The sequence below is a fragment of the Pseudopodoces humilis genome, chromosome 5 (genome assembly GCF_049639895.1).
Source record: "Pseudopodoces humilis isolate 2021_Gansu_Grassland_sample_001 chromosome 5, ASM4963989v1, whole genome shotgun sequence".
Taxonomy (NCBI): Eukaryota; Metazoa; Chordata; class Aves; order Passeriformes; family Paridae; genus Pseudopodoces; species Pseudopodoces humilis.
The window spans coordinates 15,111,579-15,126,443 of record NC_142204.1 but is presented as its reverse complement, the minus strand read 5'-3'; the positions used below and the strand labels follow the sequence as shown (position 1 = coordinate 15,126,443).

The window sequence follows — 14,865 nt, the reverse complement described above, 5'->3', positions numbered from 1 at the left end:
AAACTGAGTGAAGGACAGGATTAGACCTTGAGGAAAAATACCAAGTGAGCATGCTGTAGTGGGAAGTCAAATTTTGGCACAGAATATGGGGAGGAATTAAGAGAGATCTAACTGGCCTGGATCAGATTTGCATTTTGAAATGAAGGTTTAGAAACTCTTAACACTTCAGAAATAGTCTGATGAGCATAGTGTGTAGGTTTTAGTTTCTGGCTTATATTCTATAATTTACTCAAGGGAATAACTTGAGTAAAATTCAGGAAGCTCAGTTTAAGTTCTCCCCTACTACACCCACTGCCCTTCATAGACTGGAAATATTTGTAAATAATATACTCATTTTATTTATGATAATTCTAGCCAGAGTTTAGAGAAAACAGTTCCTGGGGGGTGGTTTTTTTTAAATAATTCTGGTTTCCTATTTGTTTTTCAAACTGATTCTGGTGAAATCTTCTTCAGTTTTAAAGCTATGTTTCACCAGTGCTCTACAATGATTAAAATTAATTCTGAAATTCCTGACTGAAGTCCTTGCTTGGGTTTTTCAGGCAAACGTCCAAAGAAAGGAATGGCAACTGCTAAACAGCGCCTTGGGAAGATCCTGAAGCTGAACCGGAATGGCCATGCACGCTTCTTTGTTTAATGTAGCTGCTACTTCTACTACTGCTGTCTTTCCTACACAGACCAGTATTGAGGGCAACAGAGCCTGGAGCTGCTGTTACTCCCTCTGCTTGAAGCAGACTTGCATGTACCATAGAAAACACTGCCTGATGAACAAAAGAAAGAAAGAAAAAGAGAAAAGAAAAAAAAAGAAAAAAGAAAAAAAAAAAACAAAACACACAAAAAAACCCAACCCAATGCTGCATTTTCACTGTGCCACACCTGCTCAGCAATAACCATACGGGAACGGGGAAATCTTCAGAGAGACATGGACTGTGAGAAATAGTCTCTCATCAGGGCTTGATTATCATTTGTTGCTGGTAGTTTCTGACCTAAATTAATGAGGGGAAGATGATGAAGGTGGTTTATCAATAATTTATTTCTGATAGATTTTTCACATGTTTAAAATTCATTTAAGAAACTATTTATTTGGAAGACTTTTTCTGTGGGGGGGGTTATTAATTTAGATTTAATAATGTGAAAGTTTTAAATTGTTTTGATAATGTGTGTTTGGTGCAGTGGAGAGCCACATTAATTGTGATTAGTCTGGACTCCTAAATTTGATATTCAGGTTATAGTCTTAAATAGGGATGAGATGCATTATTAATTATTTTTTAAATTAAGGCATAAGGAATCTTTTTATTTTTTCCTGCTTTTTGTAAGCTGTTGGCTCGGCTTCTGTTGACTTGCAAGTTGCTTATTCTCTGCCAGCTTGATTATTTTTTGACCTGTCCTTTTTAATATCAGATTTATTTATTTAATGGACTAGAAGAGACTCCTAAAGACAATAATTTTTTTATGTCAGTCCAGTAGCTAACTTGTTTTAAACTGCACCTCTTTCCTCCAAATCTGAGTACATATTTTCCTCCTGATGATCTGCCTGTGATGATTTTCTTCTATAAAAAGACTCCCCAAAACTGTATTTGTTGAAGTTATTTAAGAGTTGGTACAAAGGAGGAAGATTCAATATATCTTTTGGAGGAACGGGGACATCAGTTACGATAAATGTTTCTTCAGAACAGTTGCTCTCAAATAACTCATAAGATACTCATTGCAGTCATAAGATTTGGCATTTTACTTAATGTAGCATGGAAGAAGCATTAAAGTGTTGTTATTGTATGTTAAACACATTTTACTGAAGAGTCGTGAAAGCAGGAGAACGTGTTGTTTTCAAAGCTGGGCGAGACAGCAAATTAAAAGTCTTAACTGGTCCATATATATATAAGCATTTAAGTAGCTTACTGGTATCAGAATGATTGTTTGTGTCAGGCTTCATACAGAGCTGATAGCAAATGCCAATTCTGAATTATTGTAAATAATTTTGATTTCAAATTTGTATTTTTCTGTAATATAAAATTAAATATTTAACTTTTGAGGGACGGGGATGAAGGCAGAAAGGGGAATACTTTTACTTGATTCTGGAAAAAGGGCATTTTGCAGGGTCCAGCCACATGTAAACATTAATATGCTAGTGACAACAATATTGTTGGTTGGTTGGGGTTTTTTTTTTTTTTTTTTTTGTAAGAGTAAAAATATCCCTGCATAGCTGTCTAAGACATCAAATTGATTTTAATTTTCCACACCAATTTTTCCTTCCTCCATATCCTATACTGGAATAATTTTCTCATGTAGTTTAGAAACAAAGTCAGTTTTATTTTCAGAATATTTGTGCAAAGTTATTTTTATTTAGGCTAGATTATGAATGCCTCTAGAAATTTGTGGAAATAGTTCTGATGTCAGGTATCCTTTATTGCTGCAGGGTCGGAACCAGTTACCATTGTTACCCTGTTTCTAAATGGAGAGACATCAAAATATAGTGCCACTGCAAAAAAGTCAGGTAGCCTTCATAGCTTTACTTTATCTGGAGCTTGAAAATTATAGTTTAGGAGTGTTTTTTGCAGCCCTACTTTTACGTTATGATGACTTGACTTGTTTTGTGACTTGTATGGGTGAATTTTTGAACTTTTTTTGTTTGTTGATTAATGTTTCACAAAACCAAGTTTTTAGTATTTTTAATTTTTTTTTAATTTAACACAAGTTGTCAACCTTTAGAATATTGGGAATGGAGGTAGTCAAGGATTACTAAAAAGTAGAAGATAAGCTAAGAAGTATTCTACAGGTGCTGAAAATGACTATAAGGACTTGCTGTTCTCAGGTGCTATGTTTTCTAGATGGAAATAGTTAAAAGAGACTATTTTAACTATCTTCTAATATGTTCTCACCAAAGTAAGTCAAAAAAATAAACTATATTGTCAATATTAGTTAAAAATATATACCCATATAAATTTTCTCTTCATTTAAACTTGAGCAAATGGTTTAATGCCTGCCAGGCCGTGGAAATTGTTTTAGCTTTAGCATATTGAATGAGACTGTTTCCTTCCTGCTGGCTGTACAATTTCTAATGATAGAAAATTCCAGTTTAGAGCAGCAGTCAAGATTCAGAGCAGAATAAAGTATGAGTTCTCTCTCCTTAAAGAGAGATTTTTGTCTGAAGTAAAAGTATGCCAGAATAGAATCTGGAGTAAGGAATTTTAAAATACAGAGTATGCTTTCTTGTACATGTGACTGATTTATAGAAAGTCCCTTTTCTGACCATCCACGCTATTTATCTGTATCTTACTGTTGAAACATAGATATGGCTGGACCCATATATATTATTTCTTCTTGGTTTTATCCTTTCTTTTACTCTAATTTTCTACCTTTTTTTTTTTCTAAGTGGCTCTCCACTGTCATGAATTTATGTAGTAGTCTCTTCACAGACTGTCAACAGGCAGAGGTTCATTCCCATTTTCTTCAAATATCCATGCTTCCAGCAGAAGTTAAATCTGATGTTCCAACTCAGAAATAAGTAACTCAAAAGAAATTGCCATGTTGAGCAGTATTAAAAAAAAAAATAGGAAAACAACAAAGGGGAAAAAATAAATCCCCTGGTAGCTCATGAAGAGGATGTGGTGACCTCACTTGTTTTGTGTACTTGTATGTAGAGATGTATTTATTGTGTTCTAGCTGAAATCACTTCTGCACCAATCTTTCTGTAGATGGACTGAACTTTGTGTTGTAGTGGAGAGAAAAAGCCCAATTTTTTTCCTTGCTGTCTCACTTGGGGTGGAAGAGGGAGGGAGTAGGGGAACACTGGCTGGACAACAGCAAATTACGCCTGCTATGGTAACTTATTTTCAAGGATAATGTTTTTTGAAAAGTCAGAGAACTCACATTTGGCATAAAACTCAATTTTTATTTTTTTTTAATTTTTTTTCTAGGCAGAACAATAGGAAATTAAATATTGTAGGGGTTTTCCCACTCTCTTAAGTTCTCACGTTCCTACAATTGCAAGAAAAAGAAACAAATATGAAAATGGAAAGACCACCTAGAAACTATATCAAAGACTCTTCCAGCAACTTTCCCTTTTCTTCTCCTACTGTACTTGCTAATAAACCCTGGCTACAGGGTAGCCTTTGTTGACCTCTGAGGTAGATTACCTATGCAACCTATAATACTCTACATGAATTAATTCTTAAAGAGAATTGTGGAAGGGTTAGATGTTGAGAGTTAAAATTGTTGTTTTCTGATCACATGGGGGGTTTTGAGTATTTTTATTTTTTAATTATTTTTGGTGGTTGAAGTGTTTGTGTTACCTTTGGTAGAGATGTAAGAGAGCACAGTGTCATGACCACATTTTAGATGCTTCAGCTTTCCCTGGGCTTTGCTCTAAGGCGTAAGCTACCTTCACTCACAAGACCATAAAGTTGCAAGTGTTGAAAATTTTTGCAGGATTTCAAAGCCAGAGCTGGTTAGAATCTCACCTACCCCCTTTTTGGTAGCTGTGGAGACTGAGCAGAGCTGAAACTAGAATGACCCAGTGACTCGTGTCCTCTTTAGGCTCCACATGCCCACCTGTCCCTTCACACTCCCACCAGGACCCCCAAGCCTTGTGTCTTTCCAGAATGTCATTCACATAACACTTCCAGACCATTAAAAGCTGTTTGTAGTTGTGGGGCTGAGGGAGCCCAGCACTACTTTTTGACAGAAGAAATATAAATGGAACCAAGGGCCTTACTGTTTATCGTTAAACAAGATGAAAAGCTGCAACATCCATTTTTCCAAAAAAGAAACCCAACAAAAAAACCACCCTGGTAACCCTCTTTGTGGGAGAGTATGAATGATAAGTCATGCAGTGGATGGGAAATGAAAGTAGCACTGATAAGGAGATGCATTCTTCATAGGCTGCATTTCTGTTTGGAAAAGAAAGGACTTTTTCTACTTTTAATATAAATTAAGCCATAAGAGTTTCATGCTGTGGGAAGGGAATGAAAGGGATCACTTTAAGAGATTATATTGATATGTATTGTCACTTCTGCTGGGAAATGTCTATTGCTGCCAATGCTTTGGTGAATCTTTTTTTTTTTAAAAAAAAAAAAACAAACATGGAATTTGAAAAAAAAAAATGGGGCTAGTTCTTGGCTATATTTACTAGTTTTGTAGTAATGTTTTGCTGGCCCATTTGTCTTCCCCCCTTTTCTACTCTCATAGTCTAATTTCTATCTTTCCTTCTTAATGTTTCTGAAAATACTAGCTTGTCTGCTCAGTAGGGGTCGGTGTATGTGTGTCTTCCTTTTTACAGAAACGCACTACTGTGTTAAGTATTGGCTGGGAAATGGGATGCTGCAGCTTTAAGAGCATTTTTTCAATTCATAACAGTATTTCCCATCCTCTTTTGCCTGCAGGCAGGGAAAGTGTATGTACAGTATTTATTTTGTTTTGATTTTACTTTAAATTTGTAAGTTTCTATAAGTAGTTCACATTGACTATTCTAGGGGAGGACAAGTGGCTTTGTTTAAATTTGTATTTGATATTCATAGTTTCCACTTTCTGTACTTTAAAATACTGAAATTAAAAAATTGTATGCTTATGTTTTGATTTTAGCACTCGAAAGCGTTTAATTTCTTCAGACTTCTGCTTGTTTACTTCAGTGTAAATACAGTAAAATGTACAGAATATCATCAGGAGAGGAATGCTTTTCTAGGTCAAATCTCTGTACCCTTTGCTTGACACATTTTAAAGAAGAAATTTTGTGGAGAAATGTGAGGAAATATTCTCATACCATTTTTTTTAAACATTTTTTCAAAGTGCAAGTTTCATTTCAATCCAAGTATATTATATGGCAACTAAATGCATTTTGTGAAGATGTGTGTATTCTTTTTGAATCCTAATATAAAAAGGAGATGGAAGTGTTTGTGATTCATCGTATTATCAGATCTAGATCTGTAAGAAGGTTGTCAAATGGTATTTTTGTATTCTTGCTCTTGGCTTTTGTTCAGGTTTGTCTCACGCTACTGATGGTGGACTCAACTCTTGATTTGTTGGTTGTTTTGTTGTTTTTTTTTTTTTTCCTTGAAGCATGTGCAGTTTCTGGAAGAGCTTCCTCTTTCACACTTACATATGCTTAGCCGTACTTGCTGTGGTCCTGGAGGACTTCCCTGCTGATTTTTCCCTCCAGACATCATCATCATCTGTTTTGCAGCTGCCTGTGCTCCCTATTTTGACTCCTGTGGCAGTGCAGTGTTTGCATGTGGGTGCTTTCCTAGGGGGTGATGCCAGCATTGCTGCCCCACCCTGCATCTTGGTGTGAAGCCTTCTCCTCTGGCCCACTGGCCTGCTGCAGTGCTGGGTCATTCATGGGAGCCCAAGAGAAATGAATGATGCACCAATGGCATTGGAAGAATCAGGTGGCAGAAGGGTTTGATATCAGCATCCTGTTCAGGTTTGCTTCTTAGCCCGGCTTCTAGTTTACAGAGAATTTATGGTTGACTATAATGACTTGAAGATCTGTTCATTGACTTAATTGTGCCAGGTGCTTTCCAGGAAAAGAACAAGAATGCTGACCTCATCAAATCATGTACTGCTTAATGGAACAGTTAAAAACCCATAACAAACTGGGAAGTTTTGTGGCCTAAAGTTTAAAGCATGATAGTGCTGCAGATTTGGGGAGCAGAAACTTCTATGCTGTTTCAAAAACAAATTTCATTTGAGTGGAGGGAAAAATCATGAGTCAAGTACAGAGGTTGATGATGAAATATTTTTGCATCGAGATATCTGTTCCCGTTGTACTTTGACACACCTTTACATCTTTTCAATTAATATGTTAAAACTGATTTTAAAATTTGTTAGCCCAAGATTTGCCAAAGATCTGAAAGAGCTGTTTGTCTATCAGAGCAAGTGCATATTTTGAAAGGGTCTTAATCACTGTGATTGAAGAGCAATGCTACAACCTATGCATTTCCATCAAACACTCATCTGGATTTGTCACACTCAGCTCTCTGCACACAGTAATGTTTTGGTCTTAAAGTGATAGACTTAAGAGAGCTCCTCAGTGGGCCACAAGTACAAGTTTCATACCCATATAAAAACCTACGCAAGCAACTTTACTCTTTGCCCTTTTGGTTTTTTGCCAGCTACACTTCAGAGACTTTTTTTTTTTCCTCTCAGCTGTTTAGTGGATGACAGGATAATACACTGGAAAACTTATGAAATATCTCAAGTGCTGCTTTAAATGCTACTGGATAGCCTTCAGCAGCTGGAGCCATATTTTCATTAAAAGTCAGAGTTTCTAGTCTGCTTTTCTGTTTGCAGAGAATGGAGAAATACTTACCTGGATTATCCTTTCCTGAGGGACAGATGGATTTAAAAAATTTCAAGGCTACCAAATCCAGCAAAACAATTCAATTTCTAAAGTCAGGGAATGAACAAGGTACCCCTTTTGGTATCTGAAGACTAAAGTTACTGATTTTGGTTTTTAATCAACAGTATTCTGCTGTGTTTGAGGTAAAGTACCCACTTGTAAAGTGCCTACAGAGTGGCTTTTCATTTCTGTACATTTAGTGAAGTTCAGCTCTCTTCAGAGGGTTTGTCCTGACCTGCTTGAGTTGTGAAGCTTTTGTAGTGGTGGCTCATCAGTTAACATGTTCAACCAAACCTTTTCTAGTTTGTTTTGTTTAGGTGGAACTTTGGATTGATGATGGAAACCTGACTAATACCATGAATATGGTGAAGTCAATCATGCTGAGTGTTAGTTTCTGTAGAAACTTAGTATTTTTCTTTGTATAGAAGTATTTGTCCTGGGAGCCCTTGAAATTACACTTCTAGTGCTGGTAAGTAATGTCAGCTGTCTCAAGCCAAAAGTTAATGAGGACTGAAACTGTAAAACCAGAATGTTATTGTTACTCCTTCTGATACAGCCAGGATTGTTAAACACCTTGGTTTCTACAATGGTAGTGACTGAAATTTTTACCTGCAGAAAAAACAGCTGGTGATAAAGACAGTGAATAAAATCTGTCATTGCCAGAGCTCATAGTATTTCACCTAACAGCTAGCTAATAGCAGAGTTTTCTTTGTCTAGACTAAGGTCTGATTTCTTGAAAGCCAATTATATTCAGTCTTTAGAATAACTACTGCAAATTTTCAAAGAATTGTGTTTGGCTTAATAGATCTATTTATCTGTACTGCTTCTGCTGTATTTGCTTTGGTCTTGGAAAAAATACTCTACTTTGGAACATATAAGTCAACTAAAAAAAAAAAAAACAAAAACCAGTATACAAAGAGTCTGCTTGTTTGTGATGCTTTGCCCCAAAGTTTATCCCTTGTAAGAAATTTTTGCTGAAATGAGTTTGAGTAAAGTTCCCATCCATACTTGGAGAATGTGGTATCTCTCTGGAAGTATCATTTGCCCATGAATCATAACACTTGGTGGTAAGTCAGAAAGATACAAGTTGGCTTTTTGTTTTGGTTAAGCTAAAAGCCAACAAACTCTAGAAACCGCTACTCTGGTCTCCTCAAATAGAATGTAGGCTGTGGAAATTTTGGTTTAACGTGTCAACAGTTTCAGCTGAGTTTTAATTTGAACAACATACTAAATCTTGTGCTTCATTCTTAAGTTGATTTCTAGTTACAAAGGGTTTTTTAGTTTTTTACAAAAGGTCTTTGAATTGTTCTGTTACAGTTCTGGCCCAGTAAAAACTTTCCTGTGCTCAACCAGCCCTTGTAGAAAGGGTTTTAAATTCCATCATGATATGGTTACTGAGCAGAGCTAGTCCCATGTGTTAAAGCATTGCACCTCTTGCAGGAGAGCATTCAAAGTGCATTTGCCACGCCAGCTGTCCTCAAAGTAATGTCAAAACTGGTTGTTCAGATGAGGTTCCTCCTTGAAAGGAACCATTTTGCTTCCAAGTTTGTTCATATTCAGCCTAGGTCTGCTGGGAGTGGGGACAGGAAAAATCTGTGAGCTGTGCAGTGTACTACTGCAAATGGAGTTGATCGTATTGCAAAGACTGCTGGACATCTGTGCCTGTCATTAAGCACCACAAGTGATGCTGAACTGTAGTCTTGGGAGGGAAACCAAGCATTAAATGGGACATGGCATGTGAAGGATGCCTTTTTCCCCAGGCTTTTGCAGCAGGTCAGAAAAGAGGAATTGGTGGGATGCTTTGGGAAAACTCAAAACCACTGTATAGCATAATACCACTTCTGGTGCTACAGGAAGTTGTTTTTAGACACTGGCTCTATTTATGCATTTTCTTCACTATTAAGAGGATTTCACTTTAAGAAGTTCAGTTTGTAGAGAACATAAAAGATACTTCCACATCCCAGTTCCCTTATGAATGAAGTCTGGAGAGTGGGAATTCCTGTGTAGTGCTCGTGTTCTGATGTAAGACATTTCCTCCATGCAAACCTTATGTTCTCACAATACAGGGCCACTGCTGTGCCCTGATAGCTTATAGACTATTTTCAGTAATGTTGCCACTAATTTTCTGTTGCCTCTAGTCTCAAAGAATATTGAATGGTATGAAATGTCAGCTACCAAACTCCAGCAATATTAGCTACGATTAAAGGAATGTCTACACTAATCCTTTTAAAAATTACACATTTCAGTAGACACCAAAATAGTGCTGTCAATACTTTTAAAATGCTTAAATTCTTTTCCTCTTGGTTGGGACATTCAGACATTTCTGTATATTTTTTCTGCACTGATGCAAACTCTCAGTATGTTTTACAGTTCATGGCTTGAAGAAAAAGCTGAGTTGCTAGCCTGTGCTGCACTGTTGTGGTTCACTGAGAAGGACTAAAAGATTGGGAATGATACAAAAAATAAATCACTAATCTGTTAAATATTCTGTGGAGCCCATACCTCCAGTCATTAGCTGAAGCACTAGAGCACAGGTTGTGGTATAACTTGATATCTTAAAGATGTCACGTTGACTAATCAGATCAAAATGTACATAGTGGTGGAGAATAGAAAGGAAACCATATATATATATATATAAAATGAAGCAATTTCTTTATTAATTAGCTACAGGAGTACTGGATTTTTCACTCTCACCTGCATGAAGGAGTTGAACTGAATAGTCTTAATACCTGGAAGATGAAGTTGATAGAAATCACTGCAAGTACAGGGCCAAAATAGGATTGGTTTCTGACTAGAAGCACCGCTGTTTTATTTTAGGGAAGAATCTGCTTAGATTTGCACACCTTGTCTGCCCTTTATTTCTAACCAGTTCATATACTGAACACGCATATCTTAATTCCGATGAGACCAGTGTTAATGCCTCAGCTTATATAGTGACATATCTTTAAAATATGTAGCTGTTCTTCTAAGGGTTTTCAGGTGATGCTGCAGTTTGCTCTTTTGGAGTCCTTGGTCAAGACATAGGATGATTCAGAACTCCCAGTGCTCTTCTGGAAAAAAGTGATCTTGCTGGTCCTAGCCCGTTGTGGGAGGGAGGCAAGATGACCCTCTCTACTGCCTGGGAGTTGCTTTCTCCTATGCAGGAATTCTTTGAAGGGGAAGGCTTTGGATTGTGCTGCTGAATCTAAACTTTTGTTTTGCTAATGTGCTGAGGGCTTCAGGGATGTACTGGTGAGGGAAGGGGGTCAGAGGAATCACAAGTCAGCAGAGTATTCAGACCCTGCCAGCCCCTGTGGTGCAGAGCATGGAAAGGGTGGGATCCTGAAAGACATCCTTGCCTTCCCCCTATGTGTGGGGGCATAAGTGACAGCCAGACCCAGATCTGACCAGCCTCACCAGGGTGATCTCAGGGAACGGCTCTCATCCCCAGCCGCTGCCTCCTGGGGACTGCCGCCAGATGGGGTAGGGGTTTTGGAGTTCCTCCGGTGGCCTCCTCTTGTCCTCTGCATGGATGTCAGGTCTGCAGAGCTTAATAATAATAATAATGTGTGTGATAAACACAACAAAAAAATAACGTGGAATTATCCAAGCTGTACCTGGAATGGTGTGAGCTTTCTTATAAATGCAACCCCTGAGGACAGCTTGGGTTTTGAGCGTTTTGAAGTGTTACTGAAGACTTACTTTTCCAAACGTGTTTTTCACTTAAGCTACTGGCATAATATGAAGTGAACCTCTCAGTTCTGCAATTTTGAAAAAGTTCTTTCTAAACCATTGTCATTTTGTTTTGTTTCATTCTTCATTTGTTACTTTGAAACTGAGTGGAATGTAGCTTTGTCTGATGTTCCAGTCACATAATAATGTAGCAGCTTTGCTTGGAAAGCCCTGGTAGTGGCAGTGAATCATCAGCATTTCTGTCACTGCAGTAACAGGATGGAAGGAAGTAAGAGACACATTTTGCTTTTGTATAAAAACATCTAAACTAAGCATCTCTTGGAGACTTGTTTAAAAACTCTGGATCCCTCTTCGCTTGAATTTCTTTATCAGCCACCAAGACGTCTGGGCTGTAATGGATCCAGATTCTGGCTGGTTTTGCAAAGGATCTGAAATGGAGGATATTTACTGACTCTAATTTTTTTTTTTTTCTATTTAATTTCTCGTGTTTTGACTTGTATGCTATTGCAACCAAGTTTTTACAAGTTAAAAAATCAAAAATCTGATAAATCTTAAATGGATTAATTTTTTTCTTTTTTTTTAGTTTTCAGTTTTTGTAGCTAGAAGCTATAGAATCTCAATGAGCATTTTAGAGACCTATATTGATCTTATTCTTCGCTTAATTTTTTTGACTATGCTTTGCTGTGTTTCTGCAGTGAAGTACTGAGTCCTTTTCACTGCTGTGATTCTCATGTGTAAACTATGACATCTCTGGCCTTCCCTTCTACATTTTTCAAATTCTCCAAATCTTTGGGGATGTTTCGGAGTGCAACTCTTGCTACCTGATTTTCCTGTCTCCTCAAATGCTATTGATATTTTAAGGTACTATTTAATGACACAGTGTGAACCCAAAGTTTGGCATACCTGTGAACAGCTAGTAAAACTCAAGAGCCCAAAGAACTTTCAATCAACACCATCAAATCATCAGCAATAACATCAATACCTGGGGAATTTAAAAAAGTGTAACTGTAAAATTTAGAAAAATATTTTTCTCTCTTCAAGGTGTTATGGCAAGGGACTTTTAGATCACTTTCAAACATAGAACCTGCATAATTTTTATTTTGTAAGGTGTCTTAGAGGTATGCAGAAGAAAAGATGCATATTTGTGTCCATATGTATGCAGTGCATTTTGTCCATGTTTTTTCCACAATTAGGGATTGACTTCTGAGGTAAATACTGTCTCCACAGGGTCAGGCTGTGCCCCTGATGCATGGTGTAATCCACTCCTCTTTCTCTCTCTGTGGCAGAACCTGAGCAAAATCTGGGTTTTGGAAATCCATGGTTTGCACCTCATATATGGAATAAGGGACAGCGATCCTGTGGAAGTAGCAAAGGGAGGAAAAAAAGAAGGGATGCTGAAGATTGTGGGGGAAAATGAACCCTTTGATGTTACTTAGGTTAGCTGTTGAACAGTTCTGTGCCAAGTCATCAAAAGGATGTCCTGGACAAAACATTTCTAAAAGGAGCCTTTCCAGTGCAAGATGCAGGGTTTAATAGCTCTGCTGTGAGGCATCTTGGGTGTGTACAGAAAAGGGGCAGGATTAACAACAGTTTCTACTTGCACACCCTGGAGAAATTGCCTGGTGCCTCCTTCTGAAATTTCCCAGTAGGTCAAGTTGGTTTCTGATGGCAAGGCTCTGAGCAAAGGCAGATGTGGTGCCAGGATTACGTTTCTACTACCTGGCTGATGGATTGTGTATAGTAAATTAATACAAATTCATCTATACATGTATTCACATATTCATATATTTAAATATCTTTATAAAGAAATCAAAAGGTGTTCTGCAGTGCTCTAATATCATATTCTAATGGCCAGCCAGAAAGGAAGTGGAGCCCATTGCTAGTGACAGTCTTTGCAAAAACTCTTACATTGTTTTCTTTCCTCCCTCCTGTTTCACTTGGGTGTTACTGCTTGTCCTTTGTGATGAATCCTTCCTGGGATGGCAGCTCTTGGATGCTGGATGCTTGTGCAGTGCCTAACAAAGAGAATTAGTTAACACCTTGGGCCAGGATTAATTATAATTCAACTGTCTGTAATAATTTTATCCATGCTATTTGAGTAGAATAGAATTTCCCATTCTATCCATTCCATTCCAATCTCAGAAGATGGTAGGGATAAGTTCTTCCTTTTTCCCTCTTGCTCTCCTGCAGACTCAGCATGGAGAATGCTTCAACAGACATAAATATTTAGGAAGGTTGTATTTCCTTGACTGTGGGTCATATAAGACTGGAAAGCATAGCAAATGAATTAATTCTCTGCTCAGAACAAAATCTGACACTTGTGATTTTTATGAAAAATCCCCAAATATGAGGGGTAAGGATGTGTTCATGCCTTTTTGCCACATGTGCAAGCAGCGAGCAGTGATATATCACTCCCAGCATATGTGGCTCACTTTACATTCCCACTTTATGCGTTTCTTGAGCATAGAACAGAAGAAAATTAGAAAGCTTTGTTTTCATTCGAAAGCTGTATTTTTATCCATGAGCTCTTCACACAGGGAAGTCAATCCAGAATTCCTGACCACCAGGAGGAGCTCGTGGCACAGCCTGCAGCGTTGGCCCCCTGGCTCCGAGCCTGTCAGGATTTCTCCGAAGAGGGAACTTCAAGTGCGAGCAGTGCAGGGGCAGCCATCCCCTGGGTGCTTTCAGTGCTTTGACGTAGGAATACACAAAATAAAACTACACCTGGAAAAGGTGAAACGAACCAAACGCGAGGGCAGGTAGGACAATGTGCCATGGGCAGATGCTGGGAAGTAACAGAAAGTGATTATTCATCATACTGTGAATGGCTTCGTTTCTGCAGAGAATCCTGGCCACAAGCTTTACTTCCAAAATCTGTCTTTTTCCCCTTGGTAAAAAAAAATAAGACGAGGTGGCATAAAGACCAGCTGGCAGCCAGAAAAAGGGAGTGTTCCCATGGTACAGTGCTTTTTAAAGTTTTAGTAAAGCTCTTTATAGGCGAGTCAGTAATGCCACTGTTCACTAATGTGAATGTTCCCAGTTATCCAGGGTAGGCAGAACAAATTTGTAAGTTAAAGCCTGGTAGTTTTTATTGTGGAAATGATGCTTGATTTCACAAAGCACAGAGCTTCACTTTGTGGCTGCTAATTTTCTTCTGTCGGTGACAAAGCAGGACAGCATTGAAATTGATGAAGAAATTATTTTAACAACTTTCTGCAAAACTGCAGGATGAATGAGGAGAACCCACTGTCAGTCGCATCTGTTCTGCTCTCTGTCTATTTTTGTACTTGTTTTAAAATCTAGTATCCAACATTGCCTCAGGACTAACCAGTTCCCTTTTCACTGAGGCAAGAGACTGATGTCTGTAACCCAGTGACAGTGGGTACCTTTCTTTTTGCTGAAAGAAATTAGTACTGAACAGAGTCTTTTTATCATAGCTGTGCTCTTATCAGACCATCTCCCTTTATATTGCTTCCTTCCCCAGCCATTGTGGAAACAGACATCCTGCCCAAGGCATCGAAATCCGCAATCTGCTGCTTCTGCTGTGGAGCCTCTGGATTTTTGCCAGCAGCCCCTTGAGGTGGTCCCAGATGTGATTGCTTTTTCTGTGCTGCCCTGGAAATATCCGGTAAAAACAAAGGACTGCACTCACCCCAGTTGCTGCCTCGGAGGCCAGCACTTCCTCTGCTCTCAGGGATGTACAGTGGGAGATGTTAGGCATGATGTAGCTCAGAGAGACCATGACTAAAATGGCAGGGTCACAGTCAAAGGAATATTCCTACAATAGAATAAAGCCAATCTTTTTATTGCGTCTCTCAGCTGGTCCTCAAGTTTACCTCCAGTTCCCATGAACTTGGGAGATG

General features: G+C 38.2%; 2 protein-coding genes across 2 annotated transcripts in view; both read left to right on the top strand.

Moving 5' to 3' along the window:
- The window catches only part of KDM7A (lysine demethylase 7A), a 63,509-nt gene extending 57,684 nt beyond the window's left edge, over window positions 1-5,825 (top strand). The window contains exon 20 of the mRNA XM_014256872.2: window positions 540-5,825. Within this exon, the coding sequence (XP_014112347.2) occupies window positions 540-634 (95 nt within the window). The 3' untranslated portion in view covers window positions 635-5,825. The remainder of the gene's footprint in view (window positions 1-539) is intronic.
- An 8,788-nt stretch (window positions 5,826-14,613) lies between these two features.
- LOC102106823 (cystine/glutamate transporter-like) overlaps window positions 14,614-14,865 on the top strand; it is a 29,258-nt gene continuing 29,006 nt past the window's right edge. The window contains exon 1 of the mRNA XM_088055648.1: window positions 14,614-14,630. The gene's annotated coding sequence lies outside the window, so the exon portion shown is untranslated. The remainder of the gene's footprint in view (window positions 14,631-14,865) is intronic.